A 19,443-nucleotide genomic window follows, 5' to 3' on the forward strand; every position below is an offset into this window, starting at 1 on the left:
TTTGGTACCCTCTCACCTGCATGTACCGTGCACATTGGAACCGTCAATGTCACAAGTCGTATGTACATGCCCCCCCCCCCCAATCATCATAACATTCCTATTTTGTTTCTGGTCGCATTGTCTTAATTACCATACCATTCTTAATTATTCCATGCATGCCATTTTTGACAGATATATATTCACACCTTTTTTCATTCAGGTTGGAATGTCTTTATCTTCAATATAATGTACATGGCAAATTCTGTTTGTATTCAAATGACCATACCACAGAATGGGGAAAAAAGATAACATTGATAATGACTAAATGTTTGTAAAAATGACAGCTTTGGGAAAGAAGCTGCGACAGAACCCTGTAGCTCTGGCCCTGATCCGGCTGGCCCATTTGACCATATATCCAGGTGGGTAAACAGGTTTTGTGAGGGGTGCGAGGGGGCCTTTACTCTTGTGGCGGTAACGTATAATGAGGTTGGGGTGGGGAACCAGATGACAATCTGGTGGCCCTGTTGGTGATGCTGAGTTATGTGAGCAACAATGATATCAATGCATGGTGTATGTTTTATGTGTGTAGTATATATCACATTCTTTGGTGTGAACACAGGATGCACTCTTGGCATAAACTGAAATAAGTAAGCATAACTGCGGACAGAAACAGATGGCGGCTGTTGGCAGCAATAATTGGGATAAATCTGGCTGGCAGTCTTAGTCTGGCTGTATAAGTGAGCCCTCTAAAGGCCAAACGACAATAAGCATCTTTAAACGAGAATAGGAAATACAGTACGTGGAAGAATTTGTTTGTCCTGAACCTTTTGGAGAGAAGTGTGCAATTGAACAGGTTTTGCAATGCCTTTGGCAAAACTGCAAAGCAACACAATTATTGTCGCAGTCTACACGTGTAATATAATCAGCATAGCTGGAGTGTGAATTGCCTCCTAGATAAACATTTTAGATTAGTCGTTAGGGAACTCATTCATGTTCATACAAAAAAATGTGGGAGGAAAAATATTTGATATACTGATTTCAACACTTTAGTTCATATGAGGCTGTGCTTTGGTAAGTAGTGATTGATGATCGGATCTTGCAACAAATGGACTCTGTGTAACCAAGGGCGCATTTAGGTTTTGGGTTAGCTGAAGAGACTTCAGTTCTTGGACACTCCCCTGAATTTTAAATGATATGATTTCAGGATAATTTTATAGCAGTTTAACTTGTACTTTTACGTTTTTTTTCTGTACTGTACTTGAGTATAGTGTGAGTACTTTTGCCACCTCTGCGGATGAAAAAAATCTTCGAAGTACTGTAGCAAGGTCCAAAGTACCGTGATTTACTGTTGCGCATGCGCAGTTGTCCGTTTTGACTTTTTTTTTTCTCTCTCGTCTCACACTGGGGATTCCCCAGCGTGACTAAAACAGCTCAGCGCTTCACATGTCGGCTCTTCCCCTTCTCGCCTTGCATTGCTCATATACTCCCCGCCCGGAGGAGCTCGCCCCGCTACCGGATATCTCGACGACACACAGGCCGCTTCACTCTCCTCTCGCGTCCGCGATGTGAGTCGAAACTTTCACAGGCGCCAGCACAACACGTCACAAGCTAGCCACCGAAGCCTTTGAGCTACGTCTTTAGGCGCCCAGTGGCATGAAAGGCACCAGCTCTCGCCCTCGGCTCTTTCCACAAACGGCGGTCTTTTCGTCCTCGGAGCTCCGGTCTCCGGCGGCAGCACCCGCCACCAGCCATTGAATTGTATCCGGAGATTCGTCGCGGACGAACCGGGGAGACCCACGATGGCCAGCGGCGACTATCGCAAAGATGATTTTTTGGAGGAGAGTCGTGCGGACTCGGGCATTAACTCTTACTGTTCCTTACTGAAGTCCGAAGAGCGCAGCACCGAGCTCGGCGGGCCGAGGGACAAGTTTCCAGCCGTGGAAGAGCGCTTGGATTCGGCATATGGGTCGTCGTCACTGACGGTGGAGAGCCTGACAGAAATAGTAGAGGGCATCACTCTCGACAGAGAGGAAGCACCAGCGACAAGCTCTGGACTCTCAGAACAGGAGGAGAACATTATCACATCCATGACGGAAGATGGAGATACGTAAGTGGACGTTTAAAAAAAAAAGTTTACTGGCGACGTTTACTTGAACCGTTTCACCTTACATTGTTTGTTTTGATGCATTACTTCATTTCATGCAAAACATTGAAATCTTCGAAACACTACATTTATTTGCCAACGTTTTTTTCCCATTAACCGACACCAGTAACTCAAACATACAAATGACAAATGTTAACGAAAACCCTTTTTTTTTGCTCGTATTTGTTTCATTTTTTGTTCAATCGTGTGACATTGTTTTCCAATCACGATAGATGAGATTATGCAAATCATTCATACCAGTGCAGGTATGTGTTGGTTCGAACAGTCCAATCAGATGCGCTGCTCCTTGAACCCTAGATGGCGCAATTTCATGACGTCCTGTGACGTAACAACAATCATAATTTCACTTGGGTTTATCATTGGTCATATCTCCTTGAGGATCGAATGCAACTATTATTTTTAATGTTTCTCAAAAAACCCAAGTGTCCTGCTAATAAGCTTTTTTTAGTTACTACACTTATTTTGAATTCTTAGTGTTGTTTTTTTGCTTTTTGTTATGAGCCTAAATTAGCATTACGGGTGAGCTTCCATGGTTTGCAATCCATCCCCAGACTGACTCCATTCATTAGGCCACACCCCTCGAAGGCACACATTCAGCACACATATACTACATTATGTACACGTTTTTTTTAACTGTCGTTTTTCTTTGTTAAATACAAACCGACGGTGGTGTAGGACTGAAAAATGGTGTTTCAATCAATCTCACTGGGAAACTGATATGGCTGATTGAACTGTTCTACTACTTTAACATTCACCTCTTCTGATGTATCATCTGCCCCTCATTGTAAAATATATCAGCAACGTATACCATTCTGCAAGCACATATGCTGAAAAGAACATTGAGTTTGCCCACGATACCGGTATTGTAGGGGGTTTTCATATATTTAGTAGACTTGTCATGCATGCAGACAGACGGCTGTGAGGCTCTTGAGTGAGAAAACAGAAGTGAAAGAGAGAGGCCTGGACTTCCCCACGCGGCAGAGACAAAGCATGCGCTGTGAGAGCGGCTTGGCTGTTTTTTATCCAAGAAACTTGTTCATCAGGATAGCACAGTACTGGTTCTGTTTGTTTTTTTTTTTGTACGATTATTATCAAGAGATGATGTCATTCGACTTTTCCTACAAGATGTTGGCTTGTTTCAGTGTCATTTTGCCACTCTGCACCTTTTTTTTAATTGACCACACTCAGCGTTGTCGTCTCACGAAGGCCTCGTGTGCATGTCATCGTTGTTGCCATGTCAACAGTGGGCCTCGATTGACATCGCAGGCTCGGTATTCCACCAGTCAATGAAGCTGCAGAATTGTTTGCCGTGTGCCTGACCTCTTTTTGTTTCCGTCTGATGCTTGTCGGTTATGATGCCTCGCGGTTTCACTCACACGCATTGTCAATATTTGCCAGGGGAAGGAGACGCATACAAACGCACTGCAGCTCACATTAAAAGCCATGCAGACTGTAGTTTTCCTCTGTGGGATTATTATTATTTTTTTGGTACTTATTCATTCAATGCTGACTCAAACCAGGAAGACATGTCTTGATGCAGACATTTGCTCGCATGGCTGACCCACTCGTCTGCGGTCTTTTAAATGTGATGCTTTAGCCATGTAATTGGCGTACTTTGTGGAATGCGTTGGATGTGAGCGCTTGTAAAGAGCAACTATTGCTACTCTACCGCATTATGCTGTAATATATCACATTATGAGCAAAACGTTTTTGTTTTTTTAAGCACTGGCAGCTTTTTATTTGGCCTTGCACCGTTGCTCAACAGAAACTAAAACAAGAGCCCCGTAACTGCAACTTGGCTTTCTGTGTTGTTGTAAAGTTTTAGCTCAGTATTTTTTTCTTTTTTACAAGTGTGGGAATAAACACTTGTCAAATCTAAATTAAGCTCTCAAGCTTGGTTCCATTTCCTGTCTTTTGTACACAACAACGCAACATTTAATTTGCTACAACTTCCCCTTCAGGGTTTGAGGTTACTGTTTTTTTTTTTTTGTGCAATTAAATGTTATTTTCCATCCTTTGTATTTCAAAATGTAAACTGTTTGTTAAGCGTTTGAATGATTAGTGAGTAAATTTGACAAGTCATTTGTGTCTGCTGTCTGATTTTTACTTTTATTTTTTTGCTGCTTCTGTAGAATCCTGCACCTGGCCATCATCCACGAGGACACAGTCATTGCAAAACAGTTGATCCAACTATTTCCAAAAGAAGTCCTGGACATTCAGAACTATTTGTATCAGGTAAGTTCTTTTCACGACAATACTCATTATCGACCCTAGAAATTTCCAGTGGGTGGCTGCTGTGTTAGCATGTGGATTGTGGAAGTTGTTTTTCTTTTGTTTTTTTTTTTTTTTTTTTGTTAACTATATACTTCCAGAGAACTATTGTTCCTCTTTTATATACAGTCAGGTCCAGCCTCCCTTTGGGACGTCCCCGTAGGCGCTTCCAGTGTTGGCTCACTAGTGACTTTCAGTGGAAACTCCCGTGCTCTTCCTCGGCAGAAAAAGAACCGTGGCAAGCTGCGCGGTGAATTGTTACGAGGCTGCGTGATCCGTCTGTTGCCTGTAGTTTAAGGCAAAGTGAAAATGGAGCAAAGTGACACAAGTTGTCAGTGGAAACCTCAGAAGAGGCGAAGTTCATGCTCAGCAATGACTCACTTAGTCCTCTTCTCTTACCCCAGTCCACTTTGCTTGCCTAATTTCCTCTTGGTAGTCATTTGAAGACATTCTAACATTTGCACACAGAAACAAAATCAGCCTGCGTGTTTTTTTTTTTTTTTTAAATAACCACCACCCACGTACGTTGCCTAGTTATGCTGTCTTCGCTGCATGATCCTTCATGTTTTTGATATTAGGGGCCCGTTGTTAGCACACTTCTCTGCACCATTTCAAGATGAATAACACAAAAACTTTCCCTGTAATTCACGCGCTGGTCAAACGGCCGCCAGTTTTAATTGAGGAGTAAACCATGTCCAACGTGTCCTATTGATGACTTGTTTCTGCAGAGTCCTTTGCATCTGGCCACCTACTTGAACCTGACCGACGTCGTCAAGAGTCTCGTGGCCAAAAGCGTCAGCATTGAGCTGCAGGACCGGGACGGAAACACGGCGCTGCACGTGGCCTGCCATCACGGCCTGACCATGTGCGCCACAGAGATGACCAGTGAAATGTCCCCCACCAAGCTGGCCCTGGTCCTGGAAACCCAAAACTGGAAAGGTGAGGTACAAACACTCCACTGCTGCAAGGCCTCACCATTCACATCTGCCATTGTTTTTTTTTTTTTTTTTTACTTAACTGCTGATATAGTGCATGCGATATATAGCACATCCCATCACTGTGTACCTTTTTTAAATTATTGTTTATTTTTTAATTTTGGAAAACCACTAACATGACGTCTCTCATTCAATATCCACATCTCTAACCACAAAAATCCACTCGCAGGTCTTGCCTGTCTTCACTTGGCAGCGCTGAGCAGGCAACACCAGATTCTGAAACTGTTGATGGCAAAGGGCGCAGACCTGAATATCAAGGTTAGTGTAATCACTCTCTCGTTTGCATGCTGCGTGTAGATCTTTTTGGGGTTTTGGTGGTTTGGACAGTCTCAAAAGAAGTATTAGTCACCTATAATGAGCAGGTGATAAACTGGGAACACTTCATTACTCATTTAAAGGGATGTGACGATGCGGTTAATATTCTACATTCTGTATTTTGGAATGAAAATCAAAGGTTAATTTGGCTGGTCTGAGCAGTGCCGCCTAACTCGTCGAGGATCATAATTAGATCTTGGATTTTTATTTTTTTTCTATGGAAGGGAGAACAGCGTAGTCTTCAGTTTAGAAGCAACCTCATATCGAGCTATTCTTTCTGCCCTCCCTTCGATACAGGAGGGAACCAGCGGCAAAACGGCGCTCCATCTCGCTGTGGAGATTCACGACACCACGTCGGTGAAGCTGCTGCTCAACGGTGGCGCCAACGTGGATGCCGCCATGTTCAATGGCTGCACGCCGCTCCATCTCGCCGTGGGGCGGCAAGACACGGCCATCGCCAATCTCCTCTGCCAGTCCGGCGCCGACACCATGCTGCGCAACGTGGAGGACGAGACTGCGTTGGACCTGGCCGATGGCAACAATGATGTAAGACGTCCGAACAACAAGGAGCAAACGATGTCTGAAACCACTACGGTGTTGCTCTAGCACTACTTTGTGTCTTTCAGATTCTGGCTCTCTTTCCATTTGATGACATTCAGATTTCGGGGAGGTCAGTGGTTGGCGTGAACTTTTGAGCTACTGTATGGCGCTGCATCGCATGCTCATGAAGATCAATCGGGCTGACTGGATGTTGGCAGCAATCTCTCATTAGCAAAACTGTCTTTGAACTGTACTATTTGTTGTACTTTGTGTTTGAATCTGTATTTATATGTTCTATAGGCATCATTTAAACTTTGTCTCTGGGATTAAGGCGCCATTCTGCTTAACCATCTTTGACTTGAACCCTGAAAATAACAATCCATTTGATACTCAGCTCTTGACGGTCATGTTTGCATCAGGACAGACATTAAAAGTTCTTCAAAGATCTACCTCTTTCTCATCAACACTTTCAATAGCTAGTAATCAAAATTTGAAATGGCTTTTCCCCTGGTTTCTAAATTTCACCAGTGCAGAATTTGTTTGGCTGCTTTTTTTCAAGCACAGCTTTTTGTTATAAGACTGCATAATTCCACGTGGAAGTGTAATCTGTGATATCACATTTTTTGGAGTTTTTGCTTTACTGATTGGTGTTACAATAATTGCACTGGCCAGATTAGTTGATGACAGTAGTTTCACGCTCGTTAATTTTGTAATAAAATGGATTAAAAGATAATTGCATCCTGTCATCTTTGTGCAAATGTGATTCTGTGACAACTGACTGTTTTCAAGAGTCATCACCCAAGATGCTGGACAATATCGGCTTAAGGAAGAGCTCACCAACTTGAGCTATAATCAGGTCCAAAACACCTGAAAGATAAGAAGTCTACACGCCACTCGTCTAAATTCGGGTGTTTTATGATATTAAACATGAGACCAGATCGTTTCAGGGTATGCACACTTGTGCAATCACAACTCGGTCATTTACTTCCCATGAAAAGATTTCATTGTTTTTCAATTAAGTTGTTCAAATTATTTGTCGTATGGGTGGCGAATGTTTTGGAATGATTTATCTGGCCTTTTTGTATACTGGCATTTGAACGGGGACGTGGAGACTATCTCATCTCAACGAAGACTTACTTGCACCGAACAAAACATGACGTCAGCCTAGAGATGCAATGTTGCAATAACTCCCCCACAATGACAGGAGGCGCTAGTTCAACGTAGTTTCATCCGCAACCCTCAACGTTAAGAAGAAGAGAGCGCATTTCCTGTTGGAGTCAACATATCGCGGCTTTTCATCCTAAATAGAAGCTAGCAGACTAAAGGCAGCTAGTCTCGGAGAAAACACATCCTCGGTTATCTGCGTCTTCCCAACGGACCGACTTTATGCTCCGTTTCGGCGTTTGAGTGTGTCGCCGCTGCTGCGCCAGGTGTTGGGTGGAAAATGACATCTTTTTCACAAAGGTAATGTTGGAGCAGCGGAGCAAACGTTGAAATAAGCGAGGACCGCTCACCGAGGCGAAGTTGAGACCAAGTCCCTCTCCGTCGACGAGCGAAATAAAATACATTTCTTGGGGTCTTTTTTAGTAACTCGTTGTATTCCTCGGCGCCATGTGTGATTTTCCACTGCTGTGATGTTTGCAATGATGTTAAGTATACCGTGACGACGAATCCATTATGAGATGCTTGTCGAGACAATGTTTTAACATTTGTTACTGATCTAATTTGGAGAGTAGGTGTTGGTGCTGCATTTTTGCAACAATGTTGAACGCGCAAGGTTAGACGCCCAGTCTTTCCACACTTGAATCAGAACACGCTTTACCGTAGGTAAAATGAATGTGTTGTCTGTCTTCCTGAGCCAGTCGGTCCTTGAGTCTTCCAAATAATCATTCTATTCATTTTGTTTTTATAAGAGACGAAAGCAGGTCCCACAGACCCAAACACCATCCAAGGGTTGAACAGGTACCCTTCACAAGCAGTTGAAGCCTTTAAACTTGCTGGCCAACCTGCGCACAGCATTCCTGCATGCAATTGACTGCTTGTTCAGGTTGAGGTTCTGCTGCAGTGGGCTCCTGGCAGTCCAAGCCACAGGCCAGTCTCGCACAAAGACGTACTGTGTGAGTCAGACATGGCGACCTCACCCCGAGTGGGATTCGATCCCTCTGCCACGGAGGCAAAGAGGCACACCTTCTACTTTCATTGACTTATCCATGCCATCTAATCTGAGCTGAAAAATACTGAATGGAAATTATATTTCTATTTCCGACGAAAAGCTCTGTAAAAATCATGTTAATTTATAGAGCACAACCATAGCTGCATTCAAGGTGATGTGCATCAGTCATACAATTAAAAAAAGAGAGTTGACACGTCACAGATGTAACGGCCATTCGAAAATGCAACGTATCAGATCAAGAGTTCAAATCTCCATTTTTTTCTGGGGTGTGTGAATTTATTTCTCGTTCCAGTTTAAAGTTTTTTTTTCAACCTTGCACTAACAGCAGTTACTCCGATGCATGATTTGTTGAAAACAAATGTTTTTCCTCCTTCCCCTTTACTCGTAAATTATAGAATGTAGGCAAACGCCACTGACGGTGTCACTTGGTAGCTTATATCGTTGGCCGTACTGCTTCTGGGCTCCAACTCATCCGCAACCTATCGATAATGGATTGACGGATAGATCTTTGAGGAACCGCTATTGGCGTTGTTCTTGCTTTTTTTTAATTGAGAATGTTGCCTTTTGTGTGATCGCCTCACAGGGTTTGTCCTGCCCTGGTGTTGCTCATCTTCTCATCTGTGGTTACCGCGCAAGAAGAGTCCCCCTTACAGGATGACTGGCGTGATGTGTGGCTGTTTCGCTTCCTGGTCAACGTGCTGGGATACTCAACCATAATTATCCCTGGCTACCTCCTTATCCGCTACTTCAAGCGTACCAATTACTTGGACACGGGTGCGGTTTTATTTCTGGCGTGCTGTGATCCCTTTTTGCTCGAAGTCGACACACCTTATGCAGTACTTAAATTATTTTTCAGGTAGTGGCGTCTTTTTTCCGGTCATCAAGGCCTGCGTATTTGGAACGGAAGCAAAGTCGGCCCTGCTGGACGACGTGTCCATCTCATCCAGGAACGAGGGGGATTCGGGCTCGGCGCTGGGACAGGCTGGCCGCTTGATCTTTTGTGCTGCTGGACTTCAGGTGAGGATCCTCCCATTATGCACACAAGAATATATATGTAAGCTTAAAAAAACGAGCCGGTTAGGATCCTGGACTTTTTATGCTTCTATTTGCTTGGATACAGGGAGGACTGGTTAATGTTTGTTTTAAGAGGCAGTTTGGGAACAGCTCTTGCAGTCTTCAGTACGACACCTCCACAAACAAGTGTGGCGTGAACATAAATCAGTTCGTCATAGATCAGCTGACAACAATATCTTTCGGAGGGCCAGCTTTTGCGATTCGAACGTTTGCCTTCCGCGACATTGCGGCATCGATACGAATTTGATTCATTGCTCAGCCCGAGTTCCCACCGACCTCGTGCTCATTATGCTGTTTTGGTGTGCCAGGCGTCATACCTGACATGGGGAGTCCTGCAGGAAAGGGTCATGACCCGATCCTACGGCGCCTCCACTCCAGAGGAGGAGGGCGAGCGCTTCAAGGACTCTCAGTTTTTGGTCTTCATGAACCGGATTTTGGCCCTGACCGTGTCGGGCCTGTGGTGCCTGCTGTTCAAGCAGCCTCGCCACGGCACGCCCATGTACAAGTACTCGTTCGCCTCGCTCTCCAACATCATGAGCAGCTGGTGCCAGTACGAGGCTCTCAAGTACATCAGCTTCCCCACTCAGGTCCTGGCCAAGGCCTCCAAGGTCATTCCCGTCATGCTCATGGGTAAGATGATTTCCCAGAAGAGCTACGAGTACTGGGAGTACCTGACAGCCGCGCTTATTTCCGTGGGCGTCAGCATGTTCCTGCTGTCCAGCACGGCCGGCAAGCACCCGTCCACCGTCACCACCTTCAGCGGCGTGGTCATCCTGGGGGGCTACATCGTCTTCGACAGCTTCACCTCCAACTGGCAGGACAACCTGTTCAAGTACAAGATGTCGTCTGTCCAAATGATGTTCGGGGTCAACCTGTTCTCTTGCCTCTTCACGGTGGGCTCGCTGCTGGAGCAGGGGGCCTTGTTCGACTCGGTGGCGTTCATGGCGCGTCACTCGGAGTTCGCTTTCCACGCCGTGCTGCTGTCCGTTTGCTCGGCGTGCGGCCAGCTCTTCATCTTCTACACCATCAACCAGTTTGGCGCCGCCGTCTTCACCATCATCATGACGCTGCGGCAGGCCATCGCCATTCTCCTCTCCTGTTTTCTTTACGGCCACGCCGTCACCCTGGTCGGCGGCTTCGGCGTCGCCGTGGTGTTCCTGGCTCTCTTTTTGCGAGTGTACGCACGTAGTCGGATGAAGTCGGGCCGGCGGCAGGCGCTGCCGATGCCGCAGAAGGTGTAGCGCTCGCGCCAAACTGAGGACTGAAACCACGTTTTCTGTGGTGTTTTTGTTTGTTTGTTTTTTGAAACGGCTCACATCTTCTGTTCGTGTGTGTCAGGTACTTAAAGGGATTCTTTGTCGTTCTTTCGACGTTCTGTCGAGTTGAGAGTTGAGTTCTGTGCCTCCAAGCGGTTCATGAGATTCTGTTCCACGACATGCCTCTTCCCAGTCACAAGATGTTCTCTCCCTCCCACACCACCTGTGGCTGATGTGGCCACTGCTAGTTGCTGAGAAAAAAAACGATTCCATAAAAAGTTTGAGAAATTCATCACGTTTCAGGATGAACCTAAAATGCACTGGAACCATGAGAGGAGAACTTAGTTTGACCCTCCCTAAACTTTTGAGTTCCCACTGTCTTAAAAAAAGGACTAATTTCTCCGAGACCAGTCATGGCTCAGCTGTTTTCTGGGTTTGGTCATGTGAGCGACTGTTATGTCATTTACAGTCGACAGCACAGTGGCAAAATCCCCGCCCCCTGAGATGGATGAAAACCAGGTGGATGTTTCATCTGATTTTATATTCCACAAATACTTATCAGAATGCGATGTTTTGACCAGTGCGGGCGCATAGACATAGAACATTTTTTGTTGATGTGGCTTCCCCTTAAAATGAAGTCAAAGGAAGTTGACCTGTAAAGGTTATAACTCCCATTTTAGGTTCCCCCTGTAATTTCCCCCGAAAGCTCACTTTTTGTCACCAGCGTATGCCAGCTTTGTGGACAGAACTGTTAAGACTTTATGAAGTTGGCCTTAATCGCGACTGAGCACTGGAACAAGATGATCAATATCATAAAAACGCTGTGTTTGTCTGTCACAGTCGCCAGATGTGCTTCCCATGCGGAGAGCAAGCGGCCTTTGTTTTACCAGGAAACTGCGCATATACCTTGAACCCACTACGCGGACACTCAATTGCCACATCATTCGAGGTCCAAATCCACTTTCACAGTCAATTGCGGAATTGTCTTGTTCTTGTTTCGGAACGTAATATTGTTGCCCCCGAGTTTATGTGTGCGCACTACTTTGTGCCAATTGTGGGCCCTTGACATGACCAAAAGAGATGCTATGAAGGAGTTCTTTTTGTGCTGCATTGTTTTTAAGACACTTTTGTTAAAAAAATTGTCTTCACATCATAGCATCTTTGAATTTGTTTCTATCCACCATGTTGGTTGCACTGCCTCCTGTGTTCGACCGCTCCATGACTGATGTGCGGGGACGATCCCCCATAAACACATTCAAGGGGTGGTACAGTGTAACTTCTGTTACTTATGGTAAGTGGATTGATTAATAATAAAATACTTATTAATATATCATGGTGTTCCCGTTCCTTTAGTTAAATCTTTGATTCAATTTCCTGAGATCACATCGACTCGTTGAACAGGAAATTCACTTTTCAACAGGCCAGTTTCCATTCAAAAATATTTTGGGTGGTATTTTACCTTTTGTTGAACAGCATAATTACCTCGGGTATATATTTAGCTGCTGTGGTTGCTTGGAAAGTTGGAGGGGAAAAAAAAGCTGACATTTGACAATGACATAACAGTAACTGTGAAATTGATATCCCAGAAGTGTGATGATTTGGTGTTCTTTTTTTCCCCTTTCTTAGCCATATAATCCCGCCCTTGGCTGACTCACAAACCTCAACGCGTATTATGATTCACCGCGCATCAACCTGAAGGCCGCGTTTTGACTGTCATATGTAGGAACTCGCTCGCTGTCCTCTTTGTCACTCGCATAGCTGGAGCAAGGACGGAATGACCCACCACCATGTTGAACATCTCTTCCAGTTTCAAGTCAGACAGACAGCAGCCGCATGACCGCAAAGGTCACCAAAAGGTATGTCACAGACCACTGGTGAAACGCTAAGAACCCCCCACCCCCCACATACACACCATGTTTGCACATTTGTGGGTGGAAAGCATTTAATAGTCACGTTTCCACAGGTTGTATAATGTTTGCATACTGCCGTAGGATGAGCTGCACTCTGTTTACAGTAGCTAGTGACTAGATCGCATTTGAGTGACCTTTCCTCACAGTTACCTAATATTCCATGTGGGAATTCCCAAAAAATTATCTGCTAGACCCATTCAATAGCTAGGCTCAAAATCTGCTCTGTTAAGTATTTGTAGAAGAAAAAAAACAAGAGGGCGCTGGTGTGCTTTCTTGACAAAGTTCCCTCTCTACATTGACGTCGACTAAAACATGTACAAGGACACGCGCCCTGAGAGGTTGTACACTATTGATAAAATGCACAACTTATGGGAAAACGAACGACGTTTTGGCAGGTTGTAGCATGCCCCATTTCAAATGCCAAGTTGTCCATTAACAATACAATGCTGTATTGAGACACCAAGTCATCGTACAGACCAAAACGACTCCAAATCTTGGCCAAGGGTCACCACTTTGCTCCCAGTTTAAATCTCAAAATGTCTTTCCCAGTTGCTAACTTAAAACAAAAACATCAACATTCAAGCGAAGTAACCTTCAAACACTGCTTTCACTTGTACTGTAGTGCAAGTTGCCCCCCCCTAGTGGCTAATAGAGGGACAGCACACGTATTGTGATGTCACCGCAACTGAAGAGCCAAAGCCAGACTTGAGTTCAGTATTGCATTGTTTATTTTTTGCAAAACAATACTTGACTACAGACAAGCCTGGACTCAGGCAAAGGAATCTTAGTCAGTCCTCTCTCTCCATGCAGCGTGCAGTGTTGCTGATGATCAGAACTCACCCAAACTTTCACCAGACCCTACAATGGAATGTACCATTCCCATGTTCACTCCCACATTTAAAACTCAGTGCAACAGGGTACTTGATAAAACAAAATGTGCGGTCACCACCAACTTTACAGCAAAAAAAAAAACAACCAAACTGCTTCTCTTTAAAAAGGAGGGTCTTGCAGATAAATGCTCTTCAAGAGCAACACTGGTCCACCAAAACGACATGAATATTTGTTTTAAAGTTACTGCAGTTTAAAGGATGAACAATAGAAACGTGAGACCGAGTGAGAGAAATCTGGAGCGGGGCGTTTAATCAACTTCTTCCATGCGGGAAGTGTCATCCTCGCCGTCGCCTTCTAGTGGAGGAATTTCGTCTGGGGCGGCTGCGGAAGCGGGTTCCTCGATGGGGACATCGTCATCGTCAATACCTAAGGGACAAAATGGAGAAATAACAGATTACAATCCTGCTTCAACCACCAGTGGTGAGCCCTCATCAATTAATTATCTAAAAATTGACCAACATCAATGTTAAGGCCTGCGTTGGTGAAGTTTTCTTTTGCAATCGAATTATTCAAGTTGAATCAAATTATAGCAGCTCAGGTTCCTGTACGGCGTCTGTAAAATCTGAGTGGTTCTTTGATGCAACTCCCACTGTATACCCACACTCTGGATGTTCTTACCAAGTCCGAGTTTGATCATTCTGTAGATGCGGTTGGAGTGGGTCTGTGGGTCATCCAGGGAGAAGCCAGAGGACAGCAGGGCGGTTTCGAACAGCAGGATGACCAGGTCCTTGACGGCCTTGTCGTTCTTGTCGGCCTCGGCCTTCTGTCGCAGGGTCTCCACGATGGGGTGGTCGGGGTTGATCTCCAGGTGCTTCTTGGCCATCATGTAGCCCATGGTGGAGTTGTCCCTGAGAGCCTGGGCCTTCATGATCCTCTCCATGTTGGCCGTCCAGCCGTACGTGCTGGTCACGATGCAGCAGGGCGACGACACCAGGCGGTTGGAAACGGTCACCTGCGTGGGAGGATTACGGCACATCAGGCATGCAGTTTCAAAAGGCAAACCTAGGAGGGGGGTAAGTAGCATGCGACTCAAAAAGTGATTTTCATGTTCACTGACGCAAAACCAAACTTTTTCAGACCAGGCAATGTTAAATGACATTCACGAGTTAGGTTTGTCAAAATGCATTTGAATCTATTCAAAACTCTGCAGGGTGGACTCACCAGAGTACAAGTAATGTTCAACTAAGGCACCTGTTGTAACAACACAACTACGGTTGGGGGAAGTCCAAATGCTTTGGCATTGATGCAAAGTTGTCGCAATTCCGCCTACCTTCTCCACTTTCTTGTCCAGGATCTCCTTCATGAGCTTGCAGAGGTTCTCAAACTTGGCCTTGTCCTCCTCCATTTTTTTCTTCTCATCTTCATCCTCAGGGAGCTCCAGGCCCTCCTTGGTGACGGAGACCAGGCTCTTGCCGTCAAATTCCTTAAGCTGCTGCACACAGTACTCGTCGATGGGCTCAGTCATGTACAGGACCTCGAAGCCGCGCTTGCGAACGCGCTCCACAAAAGCGGAGTTGGCCACCTGGTCCTTGCTCTCACCTTGGGGGAAGATTACATTTGAGGGTAAGTTAATAAAAATTAGAGCGATACTTCAGAATAAGATCTTATAAAGCCAAGCTGAAGGCTGACCGGTGATGTAGTAGATTGACTTCTGGTTGTCCTTCATGCGGGTGAGGTATTCTGTGAGGGAGGTGGTCTCGTCTCCGGACTGGGAGCTGTGGTAGCGGAGCAACTCAGACAGCTTCTTGCGATTTTGGGAATCCTCATGGATGCCCAGCTTGAGACAAATGGGCAATTTTTGTCAAAAACCTCACACGATTTATACGAATTGGACAAACGCTTTTGACGAATTACCTTGATGTTCTTAGAGAAGCCTTCATAGAACTTCTTATAGTTCTCTTTGTCCTCAGCCAGTTCCGCGAAGAGCTCGAGGCACTTCTTCACGATGTTCTTGCGGATGACTTTCAGGATCTTGCTTTGCTGCAGCATTTCTCTGGAGATGTTGAGGGGCAGGTCCTCAGAGTCCACCACGCCACGGACAAAGTCTGGGGACCACAAATCGCATACCGTCAGAACATCAGAAACAGAGCGGCCCGGCAGACCCCCGCGACGCTCGGCCGAAGCGTAATCTTACTGAGGTACTCTGGGATGAGCTCTTCGCAGTTGTCCATGATGAAAACTCTCCTGACGTACAGCTTGATGTTGTTTTTCTTTTTCTTGTTCTCAAAGAGGTCGAAAGGCGCACGGCGAGGGATGAAGAGCAAGGCGCGGAACTCAAGCTGGCCCTCCACAGAGAAGTGCTGCAAGGAGGTGATGAGGAACACTTGATCTCCAAATCTCATGCAAGGCAACCTTTGAAATGTAATTGGCTTTGCCCAATTACCTTCACAGCCAGGTGATCCTCCCAGTCATTGGTCAGACTCTTGTAGAACTCCCCGTACTCCTCGTTTGTGATGTCGTCGGGGTTTCTGGTCCAGATGGGCTTGGTCTTGTTCAGCTCCTCCTGGTCAATGTACTTCTCCTTGATCTTCTTTTTCTTCTTCTTGTCCTTGTCTTTGGAGTCGTCATCCTCATCCTCGTTGACGTCTTCGATCTTGGGCATGTCCTCGCCGTCCTCTTTGTCTTCCTTGTCCTCGGCCTTCTCCTCCTCTGCCTCGTCGTCGCTGATCTCCTTGTCGCGCTCCTTCTCCACCTACGCGCCACATTAGCCGATGCGGTTTAGAGTGAGGCTTTGCACAATATGCAGCACACAAGCCAGCGATACTTACAAAGAGAGTGATGGGGTAGCCAATGAACTGGGAGTGCTTCTTCACAATTTCCTTGACTCTCTTCTCCTCAATGTACTCCGTCTGGTCCTCTTTCAAATGCAGGATGATCTTTGTTCCGCGGCCAATTGGCTCTCCTGCGGAGAGTTACGCAACCATGAATGCACAGTGTTCCAACAGGGTGTCAAAAGTAAACAAGGGCGGGCTTCAGGTCAGCAGGGTTTGGACAACCTACCACTGTCGACGGCGACTGTGAAGGAGCCACCAGCGGAGGACTCCCAGGCGTATTGCTCATCGTCATTGTGTTTTGTGATGACGACCACTTTTTCAGCTACGAGGTAGGCGGAGTAGAAGCCCACGCCAAACTGACCGATCATGGAGATGTCAGCTCCAGCCTGAAATAAAAAAAGTCGAAGTTGCAAAAATTAGAGGATTGATAAGACTGCGTCGATACCATACTAAGACACTGCCGCCCATAGGAACCTCACACTATGATAAGCAGTGGAACTAATTTCTCTCAATCACATCGTTTCGAGTGCCCTGATGCTTCAACTGAAAAATTCTCACACACACAGACAGCCATTTACCTGCAGGGCCTCCATGAAGGCCTTTGTGCCAGACTTGGCGATGGTTCCCAGGTTGTTGATCAGGTCAGCCTTGGTCATGCCAATGCCGGTGTCGATGATGGTGAGGGTGCGGTCCACTTTGTTGGGAATGATGTCAATCTTCAGATCCTTGCCGCTGTCCAGCTTGGTTGGGTCAGTCAAGCTTTCATAGCGAATTTTGTCCAAAGCCTGATTGATTAAAACGGCACCATGAATGAAACCAGAACTTAACTAAACTCCGACCTCTCAAGACCTGTGAGACTTACATCAGAGGCATTAGAGATCAACTCCCTGAGGAAGATCTCCTTGTTGGAGTAGAAGGTGTTGATAATCAGGGACATCAACTGAGCAATCTCTGCCTGGAAGGCAAAGGTCTCAATCTCTTGCATTTCTTCAGGCATCTGCACAATAAAGACAGACAGTGTTAAACTGAATTCAGTTTATTTGCAGCAATACAGAGGTGTAGCCATTTTGACCAATACCCAAAACAAACACTTTCGGTTTTAGGAAAGACGGCAAGCTTTTTTTTTTCCTAGAACAACTTAATGTGTCCCGGAAATGCGTTTAAAAGAAAAAAGCGAGTAAACCGTGCAAACTAAAGGCAGTCGCCCTCGTGCTGCTCCAGATGGCGGAAGTCGCCCTCTACCAACATGGCGCCCAAACACACAGACAATGGCTGCCGGAAAGCACGTGCTTACGGAGAATAACGACCAACATAACGTTTTATTCATAGAAATCATACAACGTGGGCCCAAATTTTTGGTCACACATTATACTTAAACTTTAAATTTCGCCGAGCGGTCATATTTAACCAGAAGGAACACAATAGTGTGGCCGACACATAAGACACGGTTTTTTTTGTTGTAATTACCGTAATAGCATCGAGATGTTCGTTAAATTCACTACAGCATGACTTGAAAGACTGATTGTTGTCACAAACAATGTGTTGACGGTGTAACAAAAAATATGCAAAAAAAAAGGACAAAAAGTGTAATCATGATGAAGAATTTAACGCTTAATTCCATTACGACCTTGTCTGAAATAAACGGAGCGAACATTAGCTAAATATCGACGATCACCACCACACCTGTTTTTATGTAACCAATACTCGACCCAACGCCTTGATCTGCAGTGCTGCATCCTTAACACAATCTGACAATGGGTCAAAAACGCTCAACAAACCTTACGTGACAGCATGCTGCGCATGTGTGATAGATTTTAAGACAGAAATAAGACTTAGCAGACAAATTGATGCTCAGGGTACCGTCGTGACTCAGGGGACTCGCATCACATTGGTACGAAAAACATCGCATAACCAAGAAATAATGATGCTTCACCAACAACGACCGAGCGAGGGGAAGGGTGCCACCAACCTTGTCTGTTGCGTTGGAATTTCTTGAATAAAATGCAAACAAGTAAAAGTCCCCCTCTGCTCTCTGACTGGAGGAAAAAGGAAAAAGGGACTTGCTTTCAATAGACCGGAATCTTTATACACGCAAGTTTCGACTGGGTGCAAGTCATATCCATCCGCGGTGCACTGTGTACCAATGAATCCGTACTTGCTTCCTTCTACAGTACGGTCAGAAATATGACTTTAGCACTTCTTTAAACTTGCATTCAAAATACTATCAAATAAACTGACATAGACATGTGACACATATGACTGGTGACGTTTTAAACCCCCGGCCCCAAATAAAAAATTGATAGTGTTGTCAGTACTCCTACATCCCGTTGACATGTGATTTAATAGCTACTGTCAACGTATATGCACTTTTGAATTACACTAATATTGTAATAATACGCATATTCAGTACACATACATGTAACCTTGGAGTTTAAACTGCAATTACGTAGTCATACGCGTTGAATGGGTGCTGCCATCTTGTGGCATCATAGATGATTCGCTTTCGAGGTCGATTGTATAGGGACGAACTAGTCCTCAAATATTGTCGACGAACATGATCGAAACAAAAATATTTTAATTGTCACAAGGCGTGTGTTTAAAGTTAACGTGTCATAACGTTGTTCATTTCATGATAAATCGATAAAACGCCAGGGCCTTTTTAATCGGACGCAGGGATACTGGAAATGAAGAGGGTGTGCTTTGCTTCTTCTCGCACTTTCTACCAAAAAAAAAAAAAAAAACGCACCAGAGTGACGTCACATAGTTGTCAACTGCAGCCATCGCCGCACAGCTGTCATTGAACAACACAAAAACTATGGCAACCTTTTTGTGATGTTTGTAACGACACTGTATCGGGATACGGAAACTATAAAATTGTGTTTTGAGTGCGAGAATAGATGAACCACACAAAGTATTTTCTGTGTTGTTTCCTATGTTAAAGGACCTTCGCAGCCATACATGGACGTTGTTGTGGAAACTAACTACGGGTGGAAATATACGAAACCCTTTGTATTCAAATGTTCAGACTTGTATGGTCCTATATGTTGGTAAAATAATAAAGATTCAAGTTACAAAAAAAAAAGTATTTTCTGCTTCATTAA

General features: G+C 45.1%; 3 protein-coding genes across 4 annotated transcripts; 2 read left to right on the forward strand and 1 right to left on the reverse strand.

Annotated features, from left to right (window-relative positions):
• The first annotated feature begins 1,325 nt into the window (after nucleotides 1–1,325).
• On the forward strand, nucleotides 1,326–7,008 carry nfkbie (nuclear factor of kappa light polypeptide gene enhancer in B-cells inhibitor, epsilon). The gene is made up of 6 exons (XM_019857896.1): nucleotides 1,326–2,086; nucleotides 4,276–4,378; nucleotides 5,143–5,353; nucleotides 5,579–5,667; nucleotides 6,022–6,270; nucleotides 6,351–7,008. The coding sequence occupies exons 1-6, from the start codon at nucleotides 1,779–1,781 to the stop codon at nucleotides 6,417–6,419; spliced, it is 1,029 nt and encodes a 342-aa protein (XP_019713455.1). The 5' UTR covers nucleotides 1,326–1,778; the 3' UTR covers nucleotides 6,420–7,008.
• A 513-nt stretch (nucleotides 7,009–7,521) lies between these two features.
• slc35b2 (solute carrier family 35 member B2) lies at nucleotides 7,522–12,098 on the forward strand. Its single transcript, XM_019857796.1, has 4 exons — nucleotides 7,522–7,728; nucleotides 9,021–9,211; nucleotides 9,294–9,454; nucleotides 9,820–12,098. Exons 1-4 carry the CDS (start codon nucleotides 7,709–7,711, stop codon nucleotides 10,750–10,752), a joined length of 1,305 nt encoding a protein of 434 aa, XP_019713355.1. The 5' UTR covers nucleotides 7,522–7,708; the 3' UTR covers nucleotides 10,753–12,098.
• Nucleotides 12,099–13,382: 1,284 nt separating this feature from the next.
• On the reverse strand, nucleotides 13,383–18,443 carry hsp90ab1 (heat shock protein 90, alpha (cytosolic), class B member 1). 2 transcript variants are annotated; one of them, XM_019857795.1, is made up of 12 exons: nucleotides 18,312–18,443; nucleotides 17,205–17,339; nucleotides 16,921–17,127; nucleotides 16,569–16,728; nucleotides 16,337–16,470; nucleotides 15,952–16,260; nucleotides 15,703–15,868; nucleotides 15,423–15,613; nucleotides 15,198–15,345; nucleotides 14,839–15,107; nucleotides 14,187–14,520; nucleotides 13,383–13,934 (listed from the first exon to the last, which is right to left on the reverse strand). In XM_019857795.1, exons 2-12 carry the CDS (start codon nucleotides 17,337–17,339, stop codon nucleotides 13,816–13,818), a joined length of 2,172 nt encoding a protein of 723 aa, XP_019713354.1. In that variant the 5' UTR covers nucleotides 18,312–18,443; the 3' UTR covers nucleotides 13,383–13,815. The 2 variants fall into 2 exon arrangements, with proteins under 2 accessions (XP_019713354.1, XP_019713353.1); XM_019857794.1 differs by having other exon boundaries at nucleotides 16,337–16,473.
• Between the last annotated feature and the right edge of the window lie 1,000 nt (nucleotides 18,444–19,443).

The sequence above is a fragment of the Hippocampus comes genome, unplaced genomic scaffold (genome assembly GCF_001891065.2).
Source record: "Hippocampus comes isolate QL1 unplaced genomic scaffold, H_comes_QL1_v1.1 scaffold154, whole genome shotgun sequence".
Lineage (NCBI taxonomy): Eukaryota > Metazoa > Chordata > Actinopteri > Syngnathiformes > Syngnathidae > Hippocampus > Hippocampus comes.

Bases quoted from the DNA above. Each gene is read 5' to 3' on its own strand.
- nfkbie (XM_019857896.1), top strand. From the start codon at position 1,779: ATGGCCAGCGGCGACTATCGCAAAGATGATTTTTTGGAGGAGAGTCGT. The intron at 5,354-5,578 runs GTGAGGTACAAA...ATCCACTCGCAG, and splicing joins GGAAACCCAAAACTGGAAAG to GTCTTGCCTGTCTTCACTTG. The intron at 6,271-6,350 runs GTAAGACGTCCG...TGTGTCTTTCAG, and splicing joins TGGCCGATGGCAACAATGAT to ATTCTGGCTCTCTTTCCATT.
- hsp90ab1 (XM_019857794.1), bottom strand. From the start codon at position 17,339: ATGCCTGAAGAAATGCAAGAGATTGAGACCTTTGCCTTCCAGGCAGAG. The intron at 15,108-15,197 runs GTCAGCCTTCAG...TCTTCCCCCAAG, and splicing joins GTCAATCTACTACATCACCG to GTGAGAGCAAGGACCAGGTG. The intron at 14,521-14,838 runs GTAGGCGGAATT...CCTCCCACGCAG, and splicing joins TGGACAAGAAAGTGGAGAAG to GTGACCGTTTCCAACCGCCT.
- slc35b2 (XM_019857796.1), top strand. From the start codon at position 7,709: ATGACATCTTTTTCACAAAG. The intron at 7,729-9,020 runs GTAATGTTGGAG...ATCGCCTCACAG, and splicing joins ATGACATCTTTTTCACAAAG to GGTTTGTCCTGCCCTGGTGT. The intron at 9,455-9,819 runs GTGAGGATCCTC...TTGGTGTGCCAG, and splicing joins TTTGTGCTGCTGGACTTCAG to GCGTCATACCTGACATGGGG.